Source organism: Rhipicephalus sanguineus, chromosome 10 (genome assembly GCF_013339695.2).
Source record: "Rhipicephalus sanguineus isolate Rsan-2018 chromosome 10, BIME_Rsan_1.4, whole genome shotgun sequence".
NCBI lineage: Eukaryota > Metazoa > Arthropoda > Arachnida > Ixodida > Ixodidae > Rhipicephalus > Rhipicephalus sanguineus.
Genome location: NC_051185.1, coordinates 110,347,462 through 110,375,438, shown reverse-complemented (window position 1 = coordinate 110,375,438; position 27,977 = coordinate 110,347,462). Strand labels below are relative to the sequence as shown.

General features: G+C 49.0%; 1 protein-coding gene across 1 annotated transcript in view; it reads left to right on the top strand.

Moving 5' to 3' along the window:
* The first annotated feature begins 1,922 nt into the window (after positions 1 to 1,922).
* Positions 1,923 to 27,977, top strand: part of LOC119372249 (zinc finger and SCAN domain-containing protein 5B) — a 41,834-nt gene continuing 15,779 nt past the window's right edge. The window contains exons 1-5 of the mRNA XM_037642727.2: positions 1,923 to 2,218; positions 2,656 to 2,751; positions 2,892 to 2,954; positions 15,706 to 15,849; positions 26,160 to 26,747. Coding sequence (XP_037498655.1) covers positions 2,014 to 2,218; positions 2,656 to 2,751; positions 2,892 to 2,954; positions 15,706 to 15,849; positions 26,160 to 26,653 — 1,002 coding nt within the window. The 5' untranslated portion in view covers positions 1,923 to 2,013 and the 3' untranslated portion in view covers positions 26,654 to 26,747. The remainder of the gene's footprint in view (positions 2,219 to 2,655; positions 2,752 to 2,891; positions 2,955 to 15,705; positions 15,850 to 26,159; positions 26,748 to 27,977) is intronic.

Below are 27,977 nucleotides of genomic sequence, written 5' to 3'. Positions count from 1 at the left end.
ATTCACGGAAGATTCACGGTTTACCGATGAACCTCCGCAGCTTCGCCCACTCATCATCATTCACTCCGTGGATATGCTGTGATTTTTTTTTCATTGATTTATTCTCGAAGCATATCATGAATTTTTTCCCGTCATCACAATAAAAAAACCTAAGCGATCTCGTAAACCTTGGATAACGATTCATTGCCTCAATTTAATTAAAATATAAGATAGGTTATTTAAAATCTTCCTAAGTACACGTAACCCTGAACACTGGGAAACGTTCAAACACAGAAATCAAAGTGCCTCATTTCTTCGTAATGCTAAGAAAATATATTTGCATATATTTTTTTTAATAATCACTATAATTCTAGACCAGAAATTGTGTGGAAGAAAATAAGTGAGCTCCTAAATCGTTTACTAATGATGAAGATGTCACGTTAACAATAAACAATCGGACTTTGTACGGTGACGATTTGTCTGAAGCGTTTAATGACTTTTTCGTGAATTTAAATACCAGTGGTCAACACTCAGAAGCTGCGAACGCCGTTAACAGAAATGACAGTATTCTTTACCTGAAAGCTACTACTTCATTTGAGGTGCAAACTGTCTCGGCCTCGTTTAAAAATAGCTCAGCTCAGGACCTCGTCCTAAAACAGAAGTCGTCCGCGGCCTCGACTTCAGTTTCGTTTACCTTGATAACATACTGGTATTTTAACGCGACGCCGAAGAGCACCACATGCACCTTCGTCTGCTGTTCCAACGCCTCGATGACCACGGTGTCCTCGTCAATATCCAAAAAAGCACGCTAGGCGCTTCCGTCGTCCGCTTTCTCGGCCATGAAATTTCATCTGAGGGAACTCGGCCCTTGCCCCAACGCATCTCGGACCTGCAAAATTACCCTCAACCCACCACCGCTAAAGACCTTCGCCGTTTCCTCGGCATGCTGAACAAGCCCGCGGTAGAAATAACTAGAGAAACTAGAGAGAAAGGAAAAAAATAAATAGTGCGAAAAGTTAGGATTCTGCCGTAAGGGGCAGGGGACTGGGCTGTGAATTTGTTTTTGTTTTTCTCTATAGTAAGATTAATTTGATCATAGTAGACTAGACAAGGCATTACGCCAAGGGGAGAAAAAAACTGGCGGATCCCACGCGTTGTGGGAATCGGTTTCATGCAAGCAGTCAGCGAGTACTTTGCTGTATTTTATGGCTTTGAGTCAAGCGTTACTAGGTGGATCGACGTGTTTTTGTAAGTGTAGTAGCTGTGTATTTATTAACCCTGGAACCACAGACGTTCATTTGATATGGCGCTTGTATCGTAGGAGTACATATGTAGCGTTTATTGCTTTCTTGTAAAATTAGATAGCCAGTACCACAACCACAATTGACGTCACACCGACATTACGCCTGCGTAAGCTGTTTTTCCAAAACCAGTTGATAGACTTGGCGTGGTTATTTGGTGGAATACCTGATTGCCACGCAGAATGCTTGGGTTTGATTCCTGCTGGGATCCTAATTCTTATTCTTTCCATTCGTCAGGTCAGCGCTGCCGATGTCAGTTTTTCTTAACGCTCTCGCATTTAAATTGCCAATGTCTGTTCTCGCCGTTCCTGAGTAGATATAAATTGTCAATCACCTGCGGAGCATACCCGTACACCGCGGGCCGTGGTAAACGGGTATGTGCCACACGTGTCAGGAGGAAAAGGTTTTGACGACGTACCGTCACGTACGTGACAGGATTTTCACGTTATTTTCACGCTAAGAGATGCTTCGCATTTAAAATGCTTTTTTTTTTCTTTTTTTGTCGAGCCTGGTGGCACTGGCACACACATTTCACCGCTCTATTATAAAGGGGACGCTCATAGCATCCATCTATACTAGGTGTTCACTAGGGGTGTCACACTAATCCATACATCCATTGCGAATTGTCGCCATTCGCCATCGCCTGTGCGTGTTCCTTACACCGCTTACACTACGGTACAGTGTTCTAACTACGGTGTGCTGTACTTGCACTGCCGAAAACGCTTCATTTTCGATGGTGAGGTATTGTTCGGTTCCACAATGCCGTACATACTGCACAGAGCCAGGGATAAGCTTCCATTTCTATCCCACCGACGCGGAGCGTCGTCGAGTGTGGCTCATCGTGCTTCGCAGCGGCAAGACTCCTTCCAAGTACGCGATGGTGTGCAGCAAGCACTTCGACGACGGTGCGTTCAAGCGTTCGCGGACGAGAAAGGAGGGTGAGTTGTCAGCGATAACTTCGTGAATCTACGAGCGCGATGACGGGTGCAATAAGCGAAGGTTCGCCATGATTTCCTCGCGCTTTGATTTTCATATGTAATTCGGCAAGATCGACGGAATTTATTCTGTATCCCTCACGTACCGCCTGCGCTGTGAATGCGAAGTTTGTTCGCGCGCAGCTGCGAATCTGTTTAACCCCCGAGCCCCGTATTGTCGCATGTTCCGTTGTGTCAGTGCCTCCTTTCTGGTTGTGTTTACACAGCTACGAGAACAGTACTCGGTGTTCCGAAGTGTAAATACGAGCACCGAAACGCGGCAAGTAGTAAAGGGTATCGTTTTGTGAGCTAGCAACTGACGTAAGCGATGAATGAACATGAGTTCATCGCCACTGCTGATCTTGATATATATTTTATCGCTCGCTCTCTCTCCTTTGAAGGGTTCATGCGGAAGAGATTGAGGCCTGACGCACTTCCGACACTGAACTTGCCAAAGCGCAAACTTGACAAGTGTAAGCCTCCTCGCAAGCCACCGGGTAAGTGATGACAGGCTGTATCGATGCGCATTATCATTCCTACCTGCTCGCGCATGCGCCTTCAAACACCTCTGGCGGTGAAAGGTACCCGAACGTTTTCGATAACGCCGCCGATTACCTCTTTGTTTATTTTCTAACAGCAAAAAGAGCCCCGGTTTCAAGGCAGTCGCAGAGGCCTGAAAGCATAGCCAACAATGTTGCAGGTGAGTTATTTCTTATTGTCTCAGATCATTAGAAAACTAATTTTGGCTGCTCTTGGTAAATGTTGAGGCAAATTCTTTCCGACGTGATGTGCCTAACTGTCGTGACGTGTTGTGCATAACGTTTTTTTACTGCGAAAAAGAAATGATGTATTTTCATAAACACACAGTTCTGTAAAGAATTGCCTACACATGCTCCTTTTTTTATGCGTTCACTTACAACTAAGTTCTTCCTAATGTTTCATTTTTAGTAGCGACTTTTTGCATAAGTATTATTATATGCATCACTTTTCATTGTATGATTGTATGATGTCTAAGAACTGCTATTTACTGTCTTGCATGTGTGTACTTACGTGCATGTTTCTTCATTTATAATTGATGTTTTTTTTTATTCACATAACCATCAGTTGTCTACACTGTGTAACCTTTTTTTTTAAGCTCTCTTTACCCAATGTGCTTTTTCTTTGTGCCTTTAGTTATTTCTATCAAATAAATATCAATATGGCAGGAATTAAATTCAAAGAAAAGCTTTAAGGGGGTTGTGATAGAGCAGACATAATTTTGGGGACTGCCTTCATTTTTGTTCACTTATTAAATGCACAATGCTCCTGTGAGAAACTTCACTCAAAATCATGTCAGATCCTTTTCAGCACTGAAATTTAAAAGCAGAAACACAACGTCAACATTTTGTACAGATAGGATTGTCAGCTATGCACTGCTGCAAGCGTGCAGATAGACAGCACAGAGCCCAGTCAGAACTTGGGAAGGAGACAGTTTTCAGGCACACATGGAAGTGCATACTGTTGGGTATCAGGTGTCTCAGCTTGCGACTGCTTCTGCGCAGAGCTGATAGACGAAGCAATCAAGGCGACGGTGAGTTAAGGCAAATTTATATACATATAAACAGAGGCATTACTTATTCGGCACTGGGGCCGACAGCTTATTGGGCTCGCACAGAGGTGTGACAACAACCCGGGATTTCTTCGCTCGCTGTCTCTCTCTCTCCGCGCAGCTTGGTTCTTTTATAGCCCTGGCCAAGTCCTTGCATCAGCCAGTAGTTCGAAGCCTCCAATCAGGAACCGCTGTTGGTCGCTGGCTCGAACCGGATCCGCGGATGAGAGGGCTTGCCGCACGTTGCATGAGAAATTTCCGTCGGTTGCGTCAGACGCATCGCCGGAGTTGCCGGGGATTGCGTAAGGACTCCCGCCTGGGTTGGCTCCCATTGCATCACGCACCTCGCTGGTGTTGACGTTGGTTGCATCAGACAGCGTATCGATGTTGACACCGCTTGCGTCAGACGTTCTACCAGCTTGAATGTCTTGCCGAAGCAAGGAAGTTTCGGTTGGGAGCCCTGGCATAACAGCACCCCCGCCGCCAGACAATGCGCCGGAAAGACGAGCTGCTTCCACGTGGCTCAGATGCTGGGCGCGCTCGTTCGCCAGGTCCATCCAGGTTCACCTCCAGTGCCATGGGGACATTTGGCTCCACGGTTCGTTCTGTAAACAGATCCCATTTGTCAGGCCGGGTCCCTGCTCCACTGGCTTGCCGCTAAGGTGTGTCGACTAGCTTTGCTCGTCTCTTCTGACGATCTTTGGTCTCAGCCCTTGTTGATCGTTCTGCAACTTGTCAAGAACAGTCCGACAACAGACAACACACGACACAAGTAAATGCCCTCGGTCACCCGACATAACACCAGACCTAAATATCATCATATATTCCTAGCTACGTGTCTGTCGAAATTTTGTTCCCTCTATATCAAGAGGCACATGTGGGACACAAGTCTCTTAAAATCAGAACTTAAACTTTTACACGTGTAACAAACGTAATGTAACAGAATTCAAAACAATGTTGGCCCCTTGAGATCACTCAGAACGGAAGCGTTCAGCTGAGACTGCAAAGAGGACAAAATTTTGCCCCAATTTGCCGACGAAAAAACCGAAAGGATAGCCGAAGATGGCACTGATTAGAACGCGCGACTCGGTGCATCTGCGTTCGCATTTAGCTTTCATTTCTTGTAACGAACATTCAAGTTGTGCTGTTGGAGTATCATGCTCCACCACAGTAACCGGCCGCTTTTGGACGACATATTATTCAACCAGGTTAGAGGACAGTGGTCCGTTTCGACCACAAACTTGGAACCGGAGACATAGCAGGCCAGCTTTTGAACGGCCCACACGAGGCAGGCACATTCCTTTTCAGAGGTACTATATGCCTCTTCCCTGCAGCTCAGTTTTCGGCTTAAATACAAAACTGGTCTTTCGTGACCACTGCCATCTTCTTGGCACAATATAGCTCCCATGCCGCGATCACTCGCGTCGCATTGAATGATAAAGCCCTTGGAAAAGTCGGGTGCCATGAGGAACGGGCTTTTCGCTTAAGGCTTGTTTAAGCTTGCAAAACACATTCTCTTTCTCTGAGTCCCATGTTACTTTAATCGGCTCCGACTTCCGAAGTGCGTCAGTTAGAGTGCTGGCAATGGTGGAGTAGTGTTGCACATAATGCTGATAGTATCCCGCTAGCCCTAAGAAAGCCCTTATCTCAGACTTTGTGGTTGGTCGTGGATAGTTCACGACGGCGGCTACCTTGATCTCTGAAGGTCGACGCCGGCCACGCCCCACAACGTGTCCCAGGTAAGACACCTCGCCGCATCCTAGGTGACATTTAGCAGGTTTCACTGTAAGACCCGCTTCTTTCAACTTGTTCAGCACGACTCGTAAATGTTCGACATGTTCTTCCCAGCTGTTCGAGAAGACGGCAACATCGTCGAGATACGGCTGTGCGAACTCGGACAGGCCATTAAGAACGCGGTCCATTAGACCCGAAAAGCAATAAGGTGCATTTTTCAGTCCATAACTCGGCATAAGTGGACGATACGTTCCGAATGGAGAAACAAACGCGGCGTATCGGCTAGCACGCTCGGTAAGGGGAACCTGCCAATAACCTCGCACGAGGTCTAGTGTGGAAATGTAGTTTGACACTGTTTCCACCCTTTCCTCTAGATTTGGTATCGGATAGGTCTGGTCTCGAGTTATGGCGTTAAGGCGCCGATAATCGATGCATGGCCTAGGATCCTTTCCGGGCACTTGAACCAATATTAGAGGAGATGTATAGTTACTCTCACCCGGTACTATGACTCCCATTTCAAGCATTCTATCGATTTCATCTTTCATGATCTGCTTCTGCACAGGGGAACATCGATATGGCTTACTACGGATTGGTTCCTCACATGTTAGCTCATGTCGTGCTTAATAACAGTCGTTTTTCCGGGACGGCTGGAAAACACGGCTTTAAACTCAGAAACAATCCTTCTCAAGTTCTCCTTCTGGACTTGACTTAACCTTGGCTCCAGGTTCAACTGTTCCAACATCACCTCTGAACCCTTTTCGCTTACATCGCTAGAAGTCAGAACTTCTGCTCCTTCCTCCTCTGAAGCATTCAAAAGCAGATTTACGACCGCCTGACGTTGAACGTGCGGTTTCATCAAGTTGCTGTGATAAATTTTGTTAGACCGCTTTCCTAATTTCACTTCGTAGTTGGTATCGGAAAGCTTCAATATTACTTTAGCGGGCCCCTCCCAATGAACCTCCAGCTTGTTCTTGGAAGGCCGCAGCAACATTACCTGACTTCCCACTTCGAAGGTACGTTTTTTTGCTGATTTGTCGTAGTATTCTTTCGACAAAACTTGCGCTGCCTTCATGTGGCTCTCCACAAGAGCTTTTGTTTTTCCGAGCCTCTGAAGGAGGTCGAGAACATAAGCAACTACATTCGGGTCCTCATCATATCCCTCCCAGGATTCGCGTAGCATTCGCAAAGGTGTTCTTAAGCTCCGGCCATATACAAGCTCTGCGGGACTAAAGCCAGTGCTCTCATAAGGAGCAGGCCTCAAAGCAAACATAGCAGGAGGAATACATGCTTCCCAGTCGCATTTGTGCTCATAACAAAGAGCTCTCAGTATACGTTTCAAAACCTAATGCATACGCTCTACCAGATTAGATTGTGGGTGATGGATCGAGCTGTGCGCCACCTTGATTCCGCATTTATCCAAAAAGGTAGAAGTAAGGCAACTGCTGAAGACGTTGCCATTGTCGCATTGAATTGCAGAAGGAAATCCGACGCGCGAATATCGAGAGCAGAGCATCCACGACGTGAGGAGAATTGAGCTCTATAAGAGGTACCGCTTCTGGAAATTTCGTTGCTACACAGAGGGCAGTCAGGATGTATCGACAACCCTGCCTTGACTCCGGCAATGGTCCAACAATGTCGATAACTAGGCACCGAAAAGGTTCTGTTATAACTGGCGTTCATGGGCGCCTTCCACTTGTCAGTGGATTTCCCCACCCTCTGGCAAGTGTCGCAAGAGCGCACAAAGTCTTCAGTATCTTTCCAGCATTTCGGCCAGTAAAACTCAAGGGAAATCCTAGCCTTGGCCTTTTTCAAGCCCAGATGCCCTGCCCACGCGTTTTCGTGCGCAAGTTCCAATAGCTGGCGACGATACTTTTGCGGTATCAAGAGTTGCTCATACTTGCGACCTTGTACATCTGTGTAGCTACGATACAATAGCCCAGATTTCTTATAAAAAGAAACATTCTTTTTCTTTACTCCCAATTTTACGCTTTCCATTAGCGCTTTTATCGAGATGTCTTCACGCTGCTCTCGAATGAGCGTCGCTCGATCAACCCTCAACAGCTCACACCAACTTTCAGCTACAGGCTTGAGCGTATTGCCCGCCTCGCCCAACGGCGCCACTTCGGTTTCTCCGCCGACGGAGAGGACACTACCCGCTGCATCTGCAGGCGGCTCGAGTAACCCACTCCGAGAGTTTTCTGTCCGAGGCTCGCTCGACTCGATGCCAAGGTCACGCAGCTCGGCCGCTTTTGCAGGTGGTGTTGTACTACATGGAACGAGATCAAGTTCCTGTGAGAGCATCCGCGCTTGCGATCGCGTGAGGGCCATGTACGCAACGCTGGGAAAGAACGATTTACCCTGCTCTTTGAGAAGCTGCTCAGAGTTGTTTGAAAAAAGATAAGGAAAACAATCTGGAAGAGTGGCAGACACAGCCGAAGCGGCTGTGTCTGCCGCTCTTCCAGATTGCTTCCAGATTGTTTCCAGATTTGTTTGGTGTAAAGCTTACCAAAAGAGCCTTCAATGATCACCATAGCGATCGGTAAGCAAGTGCTCTGCTCCTCTGCGACTTGCCTGATCCATGCGCATTCTCCTGTCAAGTCGTTCAGAGACACAAACGAAGGATGGACAACGTCCATAGTTGCCGCTGAGTCTTGAAGTGCTTGACACGTTTTCCCATTGACGCTAATCTCCTGAATATACGGTTCTAACAACCACATGTTCTTTTCTGATTCACGGATCGTTGCGAAAGCAACCTTTCGTTTACGATTTACCGCGATGTGCCCTTTGTTTTTGCAATTGTAACAGATTAAACGCCCGTGTAGTATCGGTGCGCTGTTTGGGAAGCTCACTCGACTTCTGCGCTTCCGTTTGCCCTTCCCTCGCAGTCTCCTTCGTAAAAGACGGGTCTTTTCTGAAATTACGGTGCGGAGCAGGTTTCCGGTCATCAGGCTTTTTGAAAAGCCCTCTTTTCTCAGCTTTTTCAGCACGCACGGCCCTACTGCGCAAGTTTCTACGAGTGTAGTACTCTTCAGCTAACTCTGCTGCCTTGTTTAGCTGTACTTCTCCAAGCTTATCCTGTAGCCAAAGCTTGACATCATCCTCGATACAGCGGTAGAATTGTTCCAATGCTATGCACTCTACCACTTTATCGTGATCGTCATAGACATCTTCGCCCTTGAGCCGTTCAATTAAATCGGCTTTAAGACGAAACGCGAAGTCAACGTGTGACTCATTACCCCTTTTTGCATACCGGAACCTTTGCCGGAAAGCCTCGGGTGACAATTTATATCTTCTCAACAGAGCCTCCTTAACCTCGTCATAGCTCTCAAACGCCTCCCTCGACAAGCACGTTATCATGTTGGATACTTCCCCAGGAAGCAGAGCTAACAGGTTCTGTGCCCAAAGAGACCGCTCGATGCCATTTCTATCGCAGACGTGTTCGAACTTCACGAGATACTTCGCCATGTCCTCGCCCACTACGAACGGTGGCAGTTGGTCCCGAATTCTATGACCGCTGGCCTGAACCTTTGCAGAAGCTACGCTAGGTGCTTGCGAACACTGACGGAGTGCCAATTCTATTTTCATCTCGAGGCGCTCTTTGCGTTCCTCGCGCTCGCGGCGTTCTTGCCTTTACGCCTCTTCACGCACACGGAGTTCTTCTTTCAGCCTCCTCGTGGCGTTCTTTGATATCCGCCCAGGCCTCATCGACTTCTCAGCCGTTACTCCCTCCTTCTGCATGATCTCAAGGATTGCTTGCTTTCGTTTCGCACGGCCCAGAGTAAGGCCGAGTTCTTCGAATATTTCGATGAGTTCCTTCACTTTAAGGTTCTCCATCGTTCACACTAGCCTCTTGCTATTTGCCCTCGTTAGAATCTACTTGCCGTATCCCCTATAAGTCTACTAGAAAGACACGCAAGCAATTCTCAACCTGCCGTGTTTACACCCTCCACATTAACTTTGGTTTCAAAGCGCTCCTTCTTGGCTCGAAACAATCAAAGCTCACTCCAATGCTTCACACAACCTTCTCTAAACTACGATAACCCGTGCTAGAGAAGTCTGGTGAACTGAGGGGAAAACATCAGGCACTCGCCGCATCGAGGTAGCTGACGCCGGCCGATCCCGCAGCTGCCATCCATTGTTGGGTATCAGGTGTCTCAGCTTGCGACTGCTTCTGTGCAGAGCTGATAGACGAAGCGATCAAGGCGACGGTGAGTTAAGGCAAATTTCTATACATACTAACAGAGGCGTTACATATTCGGCACTGGGGCCGACAGCTTATTGGGCTCGCACAGAGGTGCGACGACGACCCGGGATTTCTTCGCTCGCTGTCTCTCTCCGCACAGCTTGGTTCTTTATAGCCCTGGCTGATTCCTCGCATCAACCAGTAGTTCGAAGCCTCAAATCGGGAACCGGCGTTGGTCGCTGGCTCGAATTGGATCCGCGGATGAGAGGGCTTGCCGCATGTTGCGGGAGAAATTTCCATCGGTTGCGTCAGACGCATCGCCGGAGTTGCCGGGGATTGCGTAAGACTCTGGCCTGGGTTGGCTCCCATTGCATCACGCACCTCGCTGGTGTCGACCTTGGTTGCATCAGACAGCGTATCGATGTTGACGCCGCTTGCGTCAGACGTTCTACCAGCTTGAATGCCTTGTCGAAGCAAGGAAGTTTCGGTTGGGAGCCCTGACATAACAATACATAGGAGCATAGGTCGGCAAAAATGTTGGAGCTCACTCAGACTCACTCGAGAAATATATTTTAATCTGAGGGCTCACTCGGACTCAGACTCACCAAAATTTTCCTCAACCGGTTTCACTCGGACTCGGACTCACTAAACTTTTTCTCAACCGGATTCACTCGGACTAAAGCTCCCCAACATATTACTCGGCTGGACTCCCCCAGACTCAGGCTCACGACTTGACTTGAGCCTGAGTGAGTCGATTCATGAGTCCGTGAGCGTAAAACTACCTTTTTTCGATCTTGGTGTCAATGCTCTTTAATGCAAATATCTCACATAATCGGTGCTCTACAATACACATTTTGATCTTATATCTTCAAGTACGAGTTTTGAGTAATTCAGTAAGGATATTTTTTATGAAATACCTGACTCACACAAGATATTTTTATCAAGAACTTTCCGTGAAAGAGTTTGTGGGGGGAGGTCATGGCACGGCTCCCTGTTCACGTCTCTGACCTATAAGTATTGAAGTGGCGCATGAACGTGAGTGCGTTGACATACGTGTGAATAGACTTGAGTATAAACGTAAGCCAATGTAAGGCTGACAGTAATGCTGAAGATGAGTAGATAGGACCACAGGTCGGCAATAAAAGGTAGAGCTCACTCAGACTCACTCAAAAAATAAACTTTGCGGTTAAGGCTCACTCGGACTCGGACTCACTGAAATTTTCCTCAATCGGACTCACTCGGACTCAGACTCACTGAAATTTTTCACAACCAGACTCACTCAGAGAGAAACTCACCAAAATATTACTCACCAAGACTCACTGAAACTCAGACTCGCGGGCCGATCTGAATCTGAGTGAGCTGACTCATGAGTGAGTTTGCCGACCTATGCATAGGAGTGCTGATGGTTCCCTGCATCCATGTTGATCAAGACAGGTACAGTGTTTGTGGAAGGAGATGTTTCTTTCCACTTAATCTGAGCAACATTTTTTTTTACAAGAAAGTGTCTTTCTACATGGCAGCAATTGTAACATATTAAATTGTTCATAGTGTCTAACGACGGATGAATTAGGCATGACATAAACAAAGGAACAGGAAAGCAAACATGTTTTAAAGGCCCTTTAACATCATGTGTTAAACTTTAGGCTACGCAGCACTAACTGAAGAGAGACTCGTTGTTCTTAAGTTCATTGTTAAGGTGCCATAAGTGCACCTTAAAGGCATTCGCTATAAATTTTGATGAACGCTATCTCAAAAATCGCGCCGCCGCGTCTTCCTAGTCGAAGTAGAAAAGAAAACGCCTCGCGTGGCGCATCGCCCGCCCGTCCGAGAAGTGGAGTGTAGGGTGCAGACGCGTGTTTGTTTGGTTTCTTCCAATGCCTCCAGACGGCGCTGACCTCCGCGCATTTCGAAGGAACTTTTTGAAGCCGGTGTAGGCTTTTGACGAAAATGCAACCCGGCAAACGCGGTGCAATAACGCCGCTGCTGAAAAACGTTCATTACCATCAACGTTTTTCATTTGTCAGTCTAGTCAAGTGTAGCTATTCAAAACATCGCTTATCTCATTTTCCTGAGTCATTGCTTTATCACAGCTGTGATGTTTTAATGATAACACGTACGCGCGTGTGTATATAAATATCATTTGTTTAAGTGCTGTTGGTTCATCAATATTGAATGTTTTCTAAAATCGTTGGAATTTCTTGTGTTTACCAGAAATGAACGGGGCAACCGACACTTGTCACATCACAGTCCCGAAGTGCGTCAAGAAGGGTTCAGAAAGTGTCGAAACAGAGCCAGTTCCTTTGTAGCTAAACTGAAAACAACTTGGTTTCAATGCCTCTAAACATACAAAAAGCTCCCATGAAGAAATGTCACGGTACGGGACTTGCCACAGCAGAAACATACCCCGATAACGGCGCACTGCACCTCGGCATGTCGAGAATTTGCGCTGACATTTCGCGGTATCTACTCAAATATACATATGCATGATCACTGCAAAGAGCTCATGCCTTGGTAGAAAGCGTGAGACTTCAGAATACATGAGTGATTAGGCAATCTTTGCGGTAGCTTTTCACGCAACTGTGCATGCATCGTACGCTAACCGCTTGTGTGCTCCCGTTAAGCGACGGAAATAGCGAGCCGCAAACGCTAACTTAGCGTACGCTATTCTACAACTGCCTATTAATGCACGACCGCAAACCAGCAACGCAGCAAAAGCACGCAGCTGAAGCAAGTGTCGCCCTTCGTACTGCATCTCAATTGATCTCAGCGCTACGCCAGCGCCACCTCTTGCGGCGGTGACAAAACCTGGCCGCCTCTCGAAGCTAGTTTGCAGACTGAACATAATCTAAAAGCGTTGGTTTGTACACAAGGGCCTGGTACCATCACCCCACTTGAGGCAATTCTTACCTTTTTCATCGTACAGGAAAGGTGCATGCGAGGAAAGAAACTTCACTGAACATGACTTATTTTTATTTCACGAAGTGATGAGGGTTTGCTTAGCTCCTGCCAGAGAAGCCGCGGTCACCTTGTGTTGCATTTCTTTGAGCTGCAGAACTTATGCGGAGCAGTCACCTTGCTGCTGCAGAAAATATCCTTTCAGGGCCTCAATGTAATCCATGGCCTGGGACGAAGAAAGCTTAGCTTCAGCCTCTTCCCTAATGTCGTCTTCTGATAGCGGGTCAGAAGAGTTCTTCGCAAGTGCTGCAGTCTCGTTGTCCATCAGTTGTTTGCTGTCAATGCCATCATCAAAACTGACGAAGTCTCTGGCCCCAAAAGCTTCTTGAATTTGGGGCCACACACATGGATCTTGTGGTGCAGTGCTGGGTGTGCTATTCGTGTGCCTGCCTTCCAGAAGCATTTACAAATGACATCACTGTTTTTTTAGAGAAGCGAGTTGGTCTAGTTGGTGCGTATTGACTGCAGGCATAACTAATTAACACAAAAAACAACGGTCAAGGTGAAGGCAACAGACAGGACTCGGCGCTCAATTTCAACTGAGCATTTACTCACAGAAAAACAACCAGAAGTCGACCTGATCAATAACAACCGATTTCAGCAACTCTACCAAGACAATCTTGACCACTTCGCGCAGAAACAGCAAGAGTACACTCGGGGCATAGACAACGACCGAATAATGGAGCTTACCCACACCACCATTGATGAGGCAGAACATGAGCAACAGCAAGTAACACCGGCTGACAATTATACTTCATTACATTGCAGCAGTTCGAAATGACAGCTACTGTGCAGCCATTCACAAGAGAGACGACATGGAACAATACTACAGTAGAACCTCGTTAATTCGGCCCCCGTTAATTCGGATAATTCGTCATTCCCACTCCCTCCCTTCAAAAATGTTCATAGCCCTATGGCAACAAACATTCGCTAATTCGACGCAAAATTGCACGCACACTGGTTAATTCGGACTGGAGGCAAGCCAAAGACGGCGAAACTGAAACTGTGTCTTGGAGGCCATAATATTTATCGCATTGTATTTTCTTTGCCACACATGTGCAAACTTATGGTCTCCGAGATGGGCTCCCACAGCAACGGTGCGCTGTCGATGCCGATCGCGGAGGCAGAGGAAAACCGCAGTTTTTTCTTTTTTTCAAAAACTTATGAAAGGGGACGCAAGGTGACGTTTTGGAGCACGCATCGTCCTGTCTTTGGCAGAGAACGGATAACAAAGAAACAAGGCCTCAGACGGATGGCGCGCGGACCTGCAGGCGTCGGTTGTGCTTTTTTTTCCTTCTTCGGTGCGTTGTGACATATCGGCATATCGGCAGTGTCGATAACAAAGAAACAAGGCCTCCAACTATATGGTGTTCCTTGACCTGCTTCCCTCCGAAGTGGAGCTTTTCAGATTACGTTACAATTGATGACGGTGTTGTCGTCACCAGTCACTTGAACGATGACGAGATCATCAGGGCTCCCTCGGTGAGACGGATGAGGCGTCCTACGAAGACCCGTGCGATGAACTATGCCCTTGTGCGTCGTACCGCAAGAGAAGCCGCGGACGCTCTCGTCGTTCTAGAGGAGTTGTGTTATGATGTCCCAGGCAATACTCTTGCCATAGAGGGTTTGTCACATGCCCGCAAACTATTCCTTGCCGCCCAACTGTCCACAAAAAAACAAACAAACAAGCATCACGGACTACTTATCAAAATAAAGGTATGCGATAAAGGAATTTAAAATGTGCGTTTTTGTTACGCATTCGTTAATTCGACATTTGGATAATTCGGACAATTTTTTCACTCCCTTGAGATCCGAATTAACGAGGTTTTACTGTATAAGATCATGTGCTTGACAAACGAGGAGCAGCATGAGTCGATTAGAGAAATAATTCACCGTGTTACAGCTCCTGGCTGCAGATCTTCTTCACCGGGGCTGTGGAAAGACCTTTGTGCTCAGTCTGGTGATAGATGTGTACAACATTTACTGCAGTGACTGCTCTGAGAGCTCTGGCGGTGCCTACAATGCTTAACGTTGCCTGCACAAGCACTGGTAAAGCAGCCATTGCATTGGGGGGAACGACCGTACATTCTGCCTTCAAGCTCGCCTGACAAAATCACGGAGAACTTGGCGACAGAACAGCGGCCTCAAAACCTTTCAATCGACCTTCCGCAATGTCCGGTGTGCTGTCATTGACAAAATTAGCATGCTCTCGGCAGATGTCTTCAATGGAATCGGCAACGGACTAAGGCAAACTTTATATACTTATGATCAAACGTTCAGCATGTGCAGAGGCCTCATGCAGTTGCCAGCAGCCAGAGCAAACAAAGTTGACAGACACTGCCGAGACTAAAACAAGCTTTTCAGCTCTGAAGTCAAGTGAAATGGTTTCTCTTACTTCCCCCGCATTCAAGCTGTATGCCAGAAAGACGCCACATTCTCATAGACACTTACGAAGGTTGGAGACGGTAGGGCTTTGGGACCCCAAGAAGTTAGTCTCGTTGAAAGCAGATTCGTGATGGCAGATCGAGCCTTAGCAGTTTCACATAATGCAGTCGATGCTGCCAACTTTTAACATGGAAGTCACATTGCTTGTAGCAGAAGGCTTTGAACATTCAAAGGCAAAGGACACCTACATTGAATACACGTCAGAAGAATCACGACGAGGGAAAACCGAAGCATAGAAATTCATTCACACAGAGATGGCCAACCTGCTGCACGTAATCATGCTTGCACATAGAAAGCCATACATGATTACTCTGAAGAACGTTGTAATGCAGTTATATTAATGTTTACGTTAAGACCCTACTATAACCTATTGTAAAAAGATACAGTAGAGGTTTACAGCTCCCATGCTATATTGACAGCTGCAATAGTATTCTCGCCTATGCTATGTTTTGCCATCTAATCATGCCACACAGGTGTCATGTTTTGCCAGAGAAGTCCAAGTGAAATTTTTATATTTCTAAAAACTGTCCGCACTGGCTGATCCAGATGTGCCACTGAGGAGGTGCCCCTGTGGCCAAGTGCTCAACACGGATGATGCAAGCCAGTTCCCAGGTTGGGAAGTGCGGAGGGAGGTGTCCATCCAGTGTGGCTTGCAACAGATGCCCCCTCTGCCTCTCCCACTGGATGTTGGTAAGTACTATGCAGCTGAGCTTGCGCAGGTTTGCAAATTGCAGTGATGCAACGTAGATGAACATGTGGGATGTCGTGTCTACTGAAGGACAAATCCCACCATAAAAACCTGACAACTGTTATTCAGTCAGCAGCGGCAGCGATCAGCAGCGCTCAGAGCACATGAACGGTGGTAACGCGCTGACACTTTCCTGAGATGTACCTTAGCTATGGATCTTGGTCCAGAACAGCTTTTTCGTAATTCCTTCCACCAACACCTCCAGGTTAATGAGAGAACCAACCATTACGATAAACCAACTAGCCCAGCAACAAGTACTTTTAAGTTACATCCAGGTTAGTAATCGCTCTTGCGGTAAATACCCCCTAAAAGGCCCGGCCCTTTCGAGCTCGTGAGTGCTAGGGTCCCAATTCTAATTTTTTGCTTGCTTTTCTTTAAAATTTCATCTCATTAATAAAAGCATGAGTCTGGGTCGGAGCAGCCGCAATTCGGTTTTAATATGCGCAGCTGTCAGTAGCGGACCCGTCGCTGGCGGCCCTGGCGTCGGAAGGCCCACTGTAAAGCCGCTACGCCATGTTACCAGTGACAATAGCTGATGGTTAAAAAAAATCATAGTTTTACTTAAGAGCGAAGCAATGAATGCGACACTACCAACAAAGTATTGTTATATGCAGTAAGGCTAGCAGCTAACTCTTTTGGGTCCAATCTCGAGTAATTCAACAAAACTCTGGTTTAAGGGAATATGGCCGCTTCAGGGACCGAAGAGGTTTTCGGGCTGTCAATTCTCTAAACACGAAGTAAGCGTTGAGAGCACAGCAAATCTGCGAACAGCCTCCTGATGCCTCGAGATAGCGTACGCTAGCGGCTGCGCCCTTCGAGCTTTGCAGCCCCCTCTCCTCCCCTGGCGTCCCTTCATGCTCCTTATGAAAGAAGGGCAGAGCGTTTCCTCTGTTAGATGAGCAATCGACAGTATGCCTTGCACATGGGATGACATTATCGCATCCGCCCTCCGTGCAATGGAGATGGCCGGCTCGTTTCATCTCCACTTCAGCCGCGTTCGTTGCAGCGGTCGCTAGCTTTTGCTCGCGGGTAGAATATACGATGCGCTGGGTGATGTTATCAATTCGGACTTTTTATGGAAAGTGACAGCGATGGCAAAAAGCTGTCTAGGGTGTCCATAGAATTGCTATTGCAATTCTATGGATTGCAATTCTATGAATTGCTATTGCAAAAAAAATTGAGGAGCCATTCCACTCTGAGGTGAATGACCAGTGGAGCTGTTTATCACACTCGCGGGATCGAGTCCCGGCCGCGGCGGCTGCATTTTCGATGGAGGCGAAAATGTCTGAGGCCCGTGCACTTAGATTTAGGTGCACGTTAAAAAACCCCAGGTGGTCGAAATTTCCGGAGCCCTCCACTACAGCGTCTCTCATAATCATATCGTGGTTTTGGGATGTTAAACCCCAGATATTATTATTATTATTATGTTTATCACATGGCACAGAGGTAACATAATAGAGGCCATTTTGGTAAGTAAGGCCAGCTTGTTAACAGCCAGGCTGTTAACCCTTTGAGGCAGGGTGTAGGAACGAAATGTTTTTCGTTTCAGTTTTAATTTCATTCCACCGCAAAAAGTTCCGTTCCGTTTCTGTTCCGGAACGGAAAAAAAAAATGTTTTGTAACGGTTCGTAACGTCTTTTTTTTTGTATGCAAAAATTCGAAGTTAAGGAAATCATAAAAAAACATTGAATTTGTGATACAGTCACTTGCCATCCTCTTAAGAAAGTGGGACAGGGGTAAAACACGTTCTTCAGAGGAGCGGAAGTAACTGTACCACGAATTCCTACCAACTAGCACAAACCAGTAGGGTATAGTCTTACTATACCCTTCAGAGTATAGTATTTCAGGGGTGTACCCAGAAATTTTTTTCGAGGAGGGGGGCGTCCGACCATACACTATGTATGTTCGTGCTTGCATTTGTATTTGTGCATGTATATATACGCAAGCAAAATTGAAAATTGAAAGGGGGGGGGGGGGTGGAACCCCCCCCCCCTTTCGCTTCGCCCCTGTAGTATTTATTTTCTCCAAAGTCAATTACGTTTGTTTTAGCGGGCTCGACGCTTACCACGATCCCAGAAGCAGCACGTCATTGAGTGTACTCTGATGTGCGAGACCGCTGTTCTGATAAAAATATCGCCATGGCCTGCGCGGAACACGCAGCAGTCACAGCAAAAGCTGGAAGAGCGGCCTTTCTAGAGCCCGTTGTAGACTCTCTTGGGGAAACTAATACAAGTACACATGCAAGGTACCCACTACGCCCTAAATCATTTTTTATGCGGAAATCATATTTCCGTTGCCCGAAGAAAGTGTGGCGATGCAGTGAAGCAGACTTACGGGCCCGCGTCCAGGCGCGCTGCGAACACTCAACATATTTTGTTTCTCGCGTAAAACAAAAATCACTCCGATTAAACTTTCACAAATAAATCTCCTTTGTTTACTCTTCCAAATGAGACCAAGCGTGCATTTTTACTTGAACCGCATCACCACTCTACGTGTGCCTGAACATGGGGCATTTCACACATTTTCCAATGTTTGCGCCCCTTCCACTTCGAAACTACTCGGTCATCGACTTCAATACTTTTTTGACACGCTTACTGCCAACTATCCAGCCATGTGATATAGTCCTATTGTGTCTGTAATATTTTTAGATTTTTAAAAAAAATAATCAAAATGGGCACAGAATTGCAACATTGCTTCGCCACAAAGCACACCGTAAGACATAGTAGTGGTCGTCAGTGGGTGATAATAACGTAGTGCCATTCCTTTCCAAGCAAATAGCTGATATTTAAGGTGTTCTGTGAAGTATTGTATTTTTTAGAGTATTTGTTCGCAACCTAGGTTTCACCCACTACGGCAAAATTCAAATTGCTGTAATAGACACAAAAATTTTTTCCCGAAAAATACTTTCCGAAGGCAGATAGTGCACTGATATGAACGTCCACAATTTTTTACAATACAATTGGAGAGGGTCGAGCGCAATGTTTGGGACGTTCGGCATGGAATGACCCATGTATGAGACCAATGCCTGTTATGGGCCTGACTTAAGCCCGAGCCAGATCCGACAATTCCTTACCTGTCCCGAGCCCACGGGCCAGGCTGGGCCCGTGCAGTGCTCTAATGCTAGACACCTGCTTTGCAATGTTGTTATAAGGATTCTGGTGGATTAAGTTCGTTACCTTCAGCTGAAGCTCCTCACAATTCTGTTTAAAATTTGGACTGCCATGTCTAGCACTTGTAAATGTTACATTGCTGTGATCCAAGTACATCTCTTATACCCCTGTCACACGGCCACCACCGAACTCCATTTATCTCCGTTTCGCATTGAACTCCTGGAGCTTAACCAGAATGGAGTTGTGGCCGTGCTACACGGCTCGATCCAAACTTTCGACGGTTGCCGCACTGCGCTCGTCGAAACATCCAATTTTTCGCCTGTGTAGTCTGTGGAGATAGGTTTGCGAGACGCTTACCCTACGAGGCGACCGGCAAGGGACGCGACGTTCTCCACTGCCGCAGCGAACAAAGACGCTACGGCCGGGTTCGTCGATTCTCCGGCACGGCGCAGAAAAGGCACTCGAGGCAGGAGGTCAACAAACAACACGGGTTTATTAACCCAAGATGCAGCACAGTACGACAGTCACGGGCTTGCAGGCCGTAAAGGGAACTCCGCAAGACCGATCGAGTACGCTTGCCAGCGGCGCTACGACTATCACACAAAGGGCAGCAGTCGAGCACACGAACGAGAAGCCGCCTGCTACAGCAGCGCGTCAACCTCTCGGGCCGGCCTGAGTGCATCTCTGACGCGGGCAAGCCCGCGCCAGACAGAAGCGAGCTCAAGGGGGAAGGGGGTTGTCACTGGCGGCCAATGAGGAGAGGCGTTGCGCAGTGACGTAAGCTAGCTTGGTGGTGTGAGCATGTGAGCATGTCGAGGCATGTCCGGACGCGTGCCCGCGCGCCGGGAGGCTGACGCATGGCTTGCACCAGACAAAGAGGCCTGGCGCTGCCGCCGCGGTCGCCATACCGCCGATTAACGGCGGTTCCCGGCGCTCGAGCCGCGCGGGGCCAACACGCGCGCTAGCTGGGGAACGAGGCGCCAAAGGGAAGGGCGCGCTCGATTCCCACATTCCCCCCTCCTAAAGACCGAGGCCAGCCTGTGAAAGAGGCTGTCCGAGGCCAAGTGGCAAGGTCAGCTCAGCCGCAAGGGGGCTGGCCAACGGGGCAAAGTCCAACAGGGGGGTGTCGTCTTCCCGGAGGTACAAGTCCAAAAGTCGGCCATGGCCACACAAAAATTCCACCACAAGGGGATAGCCCACCGCCAAGAAGAAGGTCCACAGCCCAGGAGGAACGGGGGCAAGACTGCACAAGGGCGGGCAGCCAGCCCGCTTGAAGTTCGCCGGACTGGAGAGGTTGGCAGCCGGGAACGTACGAGGCGTGGCTGCCAGTTGCGTGCGGCAGCCAACCGCCGAAAGTCGCTGGGACGGGGGCCACACAGGAACGGCAGGCAGGAACAGCAGGTAGCCAGGAACGGAAGCCGGAGCGACCACGCTCGGGCCTGGGCCAAAGCTTGAGTGGGCGGACCAGCCGCCGAGGGCGGCTGCCGACGCTGCCAGGTGGGTAAGGCAGGGTGGAGGTGACTGCAGGGCAGAAGGTGGGTACCAGGTCACAGCTGGAGGGACCAGAGAACAGCAGGCCACAGGCTCAGCGACAGGCTTGGCGGCCCAGTAGAGCCAGGCGCAGGGAGACGACAGGGTGACGCAGGAGTGGACAGAAATGTCCCCGGCATAGCCGGCTTGCCAAAAAGGGTGCCTGCCTGACAGTGCTGCCCAACAAAGGGGGCGCTTGCCAGGTTATGGCTTGGACAACACGTAAGAAGGTATTTTCGGCCACGAGAGCCTTCTACCACTTCCAGACGCGTGCCGCCGCACCTTAGCGGTTATTCTCCGATCACTGTCATGGTATGGAATAAAGTCCAGCTACCTGTCAGTGGGAGAAAGGTCGCTTAGGTGCGTTTCCGCAGGTTGTACCGATGGCGTGGCTTGGAGCCAGCCTTCTCCCGGCTTTCCTGCGGTTGTGTGACCGCCTCCCCCCCTCCCAAGTCGCTGCTGCGGGCGACGAAAGGGTTTGAGGGCAGCTGCATGAGCCCGGGGGGCTTGCCCGCACGAGACTGCACGCATTGTCACACGAGGAGTGAAGAGCGTCACGTTTATGCCTGGCCAGGTAGCACAGCGGCACAACTTTTAGAAAGTCTTACGGCCCCTCGCCTGTCCGGCCAACCGCGAGTCGTGGAAATAGCCGAGGGTGGCTTTCCTTAGACTGCGGGGTACCCCCACCTTAAAAGACTCCTGGGGAGCTTCCTCTGGTGGGATGTGGAGCGCAGGAGAACTCCGCCGGCGACAAACAGATGCGAATACAACGTGCCCGCAGCAATACCAGACTGCGTAAACGGCACACGGCGCCGACAGCAATACCAGACTGTCAATACGCGCCCGCTCCTTGGGAGCACGGCTCTTGGAGCCCAAAACGGATCGCACTGCTGTACCTTTGGTATCTCTTCTCTGCTTAACAGGATACCGGCTGAAGTGACGTGCTCACCCGAGGCGACCGACTCGAAAAGTCACTTCGCCGTCGGGGTTCGCGCCTTTCGACCCATTGGAGCCAGAGGCCCCGGAGTCTACTCGATGCGATTGCTCTCGGGAGTGGAGAACACAAGTGTCACACCGAAACGGGGGCACACGGCAAGGCGTGAACCACGACGTTTGAACTCCCTTTCCGGAAGCGCACAACGAAGTTGTACCGCTGCAAAGTCAACGCCCAGCGCGCGAGGCGGCCCGAGGGCTCGCGCAAGCGCTTAAGCCAGACGAGCGCCATGGGGTCCGTTTCCTCCACCAATGGCACTATGTTGACATAGCAGTCAAGCTACCGGCGAGCGAAATCTCGAGTGGCGTGCCGTGCTTAAAGGCAGCGGTAGCCACTACGAGGGTTGCAAATGGTTGTAGGGCGCCGAAAGGGACGACCCTGTAGCCACCGCTTGGGAAGTCATTCACGATACCCGTGCGCGCGAGAAAGACGCGACCTAGAACCGGGCAGCGAAAGACCAGGGAGATGCACAAAGCGCTGTCGGCGCGCGCGATTCTCCCAGCGCACAACCAACTGCGAAGCGCGCCGCACGAAACAGCGGTGCTGCTCGCGAGATGGAAGGCAATGTTTTGCCTGGAGCCTTGCCGCAGTTGTGTGCAGCGCTTATATCTCCGAGGCAGGCGCCGCCGTTCGAGGGTCGTGCGCCTGTATCTCCGCCATGCACGCCAGACCCAAAGGGGCCAATAAACGGCACAGAGAAGAAGGGTTTCCGCCCCGACGGATGCATGAAGCCTCATGCGACAGGCAAACGAATCGACGACGGAGCACGGTGGCTCACATTTGGCGAAAGCGTCGCCAAGGCGCGCATGAGGAAAATGATCGTCGGCAAACGCGGCGACGGTGTTGCCTATGCGAGCTGGCTCGCGGACGACACTGTCAACCCTTCACGCTCGTGACAACGATGGGACAGCGAGCGTGTGAATGCCAGCACCATGTGGCCTAAGTAGGGACGCTCCGGTGCGGCGGGTTAATCACTCAGCTGTGCTGCTAACAAAGAAAGGCCAGCGAGCGGAGACGACGCATTGGAGGGGCCCGAAAGCACGTACTCCGCGTGTCTTGAACAGCTGAGAAAACCCGATACTGGCTAGGCTAGGACTGTAGTCCACATTCGAGCGGTCATCACCAAAGGAGGCCCCAAAGACGGGATCTCTCCCGGTGGCCGAGAGCCGAGGGCCACTAAGGCGAGCTAACCTCGTGCTGCCGGCGTCGTCCGCATCGAACGAGAAGTCCGTCGCCACGGGATCGAGCAGGAACGAGCGCCTCGAGGGGGTCTGCTCTGAAGCCATGCCGAAACCAAGTTGGTTGGGCGCCAGTTATGTGGAGATAGGTTTGCGAGACGCTTACCCTACGAGGCGACCGGCAAGGGACGCGACGTTCTCCACTGCCGCAGCGAACAAAGACGCTACGGCCGGGTTCGTCGATTCTCCGGCACGGCGCAGAAAAGGCACTCGAGGCAGGAGGTCAACAAACAACACGGGTTTATTAACCCAAGATGCAGCACAGTACGACAGTCACGGGCTTGCAGGCCGTAAAGGGAACTCCGCAAGACCGATCGAGTACGCTTGCCAGCGGCGCTACGACTATCACACAAAGGGCAGCAGTCGAGCACACGAACGAGAAGCCGCCTGCTACAGCAGCGCGTCAACCTCTCGGGCCGGCCTGAGTGCATCTCTGACGCGGGCAAGCCCGCGCCAGACAGAAGCGAGCTCAAGGGGGAAGGGGGTTGTCACTGGCGGCCAATGAGGAGAGGCGTTGCGCAGTGACGTAAGCTAGCTTGGTGGTGTGAGCATGTGAGCATGTCGAGGCATGTCCGGACGCGTGCCCGCGCGCCGGGAGGCTGACGCATGGCTTGCACCAGACAAAGAGGCCTGGCGCTGCCGCCGCGGTCGCCATACCGCCGATTAACGGCGGTTCCCGGCGCTCGAGCCGCGCGGGGCCAACACGCGCGCTAGCTGGGGAACGAGGCGCCAAAGGGAAGGGCGCGCTCGATTCCCACAAGTCGCATTTAAAGCAACAAAAACGTGCTTTTGTGTGTTGATGAAGTGCTCGGAATCAACATTGCTGTCACAGTGCTTGTGCGTGCGCCTCACACGTGCAGAAACAAATATGGCACGACGCTTCACAGCGGCGGCTTGGCGAGGTGTTGGTGTGGAGAGTACAAGCGCTGATGTCCGAAAAAATACAACTAAAACTTACACTACGGGGCGTGAAATGCTACGCAAAAAAAGAGCAAAATTATAATTGAGCTCATCAGGACAATTTTGCTAGTGCGGTTTTCAGCGTAGCAGTAGCTGGCTGGGAACAAGAGTACTCCATCGAGCCGAAATAGTCATTACCAAACTCCCTCCACCAAAAGCTCCATTTAACTTCCTCAGCGAAATGGTGACCGTGTGACATGAACCCCATCTTCCTCGAGGAAAAGACAAGGGAGTAAACGGAGTTCGGTGGCGGCCGTGTGACAGGGGTATTAGAGACATTCTCCAATTTTTTAAAACTACCAAGTCATGATACAGTGAAATCTCGGTATAACGAACTTCAGGGGACCGCGGGAAAATGTTCGTTATTCTGAAAGGTCGTTATAGTGAAAGCCCAAAAATTTACCATAACAATAGAATTTCAGTAACGCAAACGTCCTACCTTTGCAATGGTACGTCCTTGAACTCGTTTCTCACAACAATGCACACGTGAACGTCAGACAAGGCACGTTTATTTGAAATAGTCCGTGATCGTTTTTTTGACGGGTGCAGCACAAACTCTGCGTCACGAACGATTCTAGACCGTCCGCATTTTTATCCGCCGCTTCGGTCGCTGTTCCGCTTTTTTCTATGAATATGCGGAGTTTCCTCAAGTAGTCCGACGCATCTGTGGCCGACACGGACTCGTCGCGATCTTCGGGTGCTACCGTGACATCGTCGTCCATGTCATCGCTGCAATCCTTTAAGGCCCAACTGCATGCACGCGAGTTTTGAGCGACAGCCGACAGGATTTGCTGTCGCAGAGGGCCACCCATCGCCGTCGCTTGTCGCAGGGGTGCAATCGCGAAACGATGCTATTTCCGATTCCACACGGCTGGCTGATCGCGCTGATAACACGGACGGACCGTCGTTCTGACCACTGGCCAAGCGCGAAAAGCACGAAAGGCATTGGAATCTGAAATAGAATCGTTCCGCCATAGCATCCCAGGTTTCTGGAAAGCCAGAAAACATCGCTTGTCGCCCGGAAGTGAGCATGACGATATCCAACAACATGGCAGCATCTCTGACCCTTGCTTCGGTTGCAATTTGCTCGTGATGCTTCCAATCGGCGCGTACTTCAAGGAATGCAAGTTATAGACTACCTTATTTACAGCCCCATCTCACGCGGAGAGCGATGCAGCGGCCGTATTTTGTCGTTATTTATGATCGACGGTTCGTTTTGATGTTTCGGTGGTAGCTTGCTGCAGTGGTGGTAGCTTGCTGCAATGTCAACATCGTCGTCGTGTGAGGTAGCCCTTCTCCCTGCGAAGCAACGACGTGAGGCGCTGCGGCTTTTCTTAAACGTTCTATGACAGCAAGAGGAAACGTTGTCGAAATGCGCCTCGTGGACTAACCCAAACATAACACAGTTTGCAAAGTGCGACGTAGCGTAGGCAGCGTACGCTTCCGGGCGCCCCATGGGATCACAGCAGATACTACTGCCGCGGTTAAACATAAGATTGCGAAAAAAGGAAGTCCCGAAACGCTTTTATGGCATCTTTATCTCGTCATTCATCTACTCTGTAATTCTTTTTCGTAATTTGCCTGCGTGCGCGCAATAGTTTTCAATCGAGCAGCGGGACGGAGCCCGTTTGTCGCAGTCGCCTTCGCTCGAAAGTCGCATGCTATGCATGCGGTCGGGCCTTTACAAAACCTGATGCGTTGTCGCCTCCGCAACGAAGGGGAAAAAAAAAAAAGTTCTCCGCCCGCGTCTTTCTCCTCCCGTGCCATCTCAGGTTTTAGCGGGAGGGCGTCCGCTCTTCACGCTGCGTCGTCTGCTACCTTACAGCTCCGACTGCCATGACCGATACACGGAAATCTAAGAATCCTCGCATTTCGGGATATAAGTTCGTAGTACTGAGGCGTTGTTAAGATTACACAGGAATTAAATAACGATCGTTATTCTGAAATGTTCGTTAATCTGAAGTTCGTAGTAGTGAAATATTTTTACATTGAAACTATAAGCAGTCGGCACGGGATTTCTTAAAAGTTCGTTAATTTGAAATGTTCGTTAATGTGGTGTTCGTTGTAACGAGATTTGACTGTATTTGTTTTCAGTAACAGCATAGCTCTCTGTTGATTTTGTTTATGATGCAACACATGCTTAAATGTTGGCCCTCTTGTAAATTTAGGCATAATTCTCAGCAGCACTAGTGTAGTGAAAAGTTTGAAGTATTCTGAGACCTCTTGTCTTATCTAGCAATGAATAGATGCAAGATGCTTTGTGGAGGAATTGAGTGTGGGCTAATTTTAATCATGATGGTTGTGGCAATAGCATTGTGGAATGACCACTGTAGATTGGTTTGCTTGTGAACTTGCAGTAAGAAGAATTTAAAGTTTTGAGTAAATTCGGAGCATGTTGTGTTTTCTTTTACAAACTGCAGTTCCATCAGCGACAACTGGTGACAGTGCTGAGGAAGGAACAGACCACGGCACGGGCAATGCACCGAACCATGAACGGCTTTTTTGGTGCCATCTCTGCAAATACTCAGCACCTAGCCTTTCCAAGTTGAAATCGCACCTGTTATCACACAGCACAGTGAAACCTTTCAAGTGTGAGGTCTGCCCAGCGGCATTCAAGAACTTGGCATCCTACAAAGCCCACATCTGCAAACATACGGGAGAAACGCTCTACCAGTGTGACCTTTGCCCATATTCGACTGGTTACAAGTCACGTGAGTTGGAGCACAGAAGAACTCACTTGAATGCCTGTACCATGTGTGCATATCGAACTAAAAGCGAGTCAAGACTCTGCATACACCAGCACCAACACACAAGCAATAAGCCTTTCAAGTGCAAAGTCTGTTCTCTTGGCTTCACCCGAAAGTACTCCCTAAAGATTCACATGCAGCGACATTTGGAGTCTCAGCTTTCGTGATGATTATGGGCTTCATGAGAGCAGCATCCACCATCGAGCACCGCGGAAGCAAGAGCACATGCACAAGCCAGGAACACAGGCTTGACAAAAGGAGGTAGGCACGGTTGATACCCATTACCTCACACTGTTCTTTGCATTCAATTAGTGTGTGTCTCTAGTGAGACACACACTACCCCCACAGAACGTTCTTGGCTATCCAAAATTGCACATTGCAGTGTGTGTGATTGTATGATGTGTACATATCAGATTGCCAGGAGTTTGTGGAATAGTTTGATATGTGAATATAGTTTTCAAAGTTATGCTGATACATGAAGCTGAATCTGGATGTAATGATCCTCGATTTAATGATATGTGTGATGTCAGAACTATATTGGTGCGTTCGCTTAAGAACGCCGGTGTATGTCTGCCGACCACTTTTAATTTTGCCAAAAAAAATATATCTTGCTGTCCGCTTCCCCAGTGCCACAACACCAACCTTAGTTTTGCAAAAAAAGATTGGCCTTCATCAAAAAAATTCTGATGTCTCACCGGGCCAGAACCACTTTTTGTGAGTTGCGTGAAAATTGTGGATTTTGATGAAATCCTACAAAAAGAAAAAAAAAACACCAGGCCTGCGCGGAAAGCGCAGCACAGTCGCAGCTAAAACTGGAAAAGCGGCATTTATACGCCATGAATAATAATTTTTGTGAAGTTGGGAAGCACCGACTACGCCACTATTCATCATTTTGCGGAGAAGCGAGGTACAAGCTACACATCTGTAAGACGTTATGAGCACTTTGTTGATGCAACGGCTGATGATGAAGAATTATGGCTGAGCCCTTTGTAATGGGTTGGAAGGTTTAAATGACCCACTAGTTACTTAATTAGCATTGTATGACACCCAGTCGTTATTTCACTCTCCCACCACACTATATAACATACGTTTATGTGAGAAAGAGAGAGAGAGGGAAATAACTTTATTGAGACCCTGAGGAAATGGATCATGGGGGCCTTATGGGCTCCCTTGGCAACCAATAGAAGTGCATAGTGTAATGAATGGGGCAGCGCTAGAACGAATACAAGGACGAGAAAAGACAGGACATGCGCTGTTCTCGTCCTTGTATTCGTTCTAGCGCTGCCCCATTCATTACACTATGAACCCTAACCAACTCGCCCACCTTTCCGTTATTCTGCAATAGAAGTGCACTTGCGAGGAACCCACTATGCTAGAAATCATAATTTTTGTGAAGTAGGGAAGCAGCCACTATGCCATTTTTCGTCATTCTGCGGAGAACCATGGTACTCGTTAAACACCTGTAGGCATTATGTGCACTTTGGTGATGCT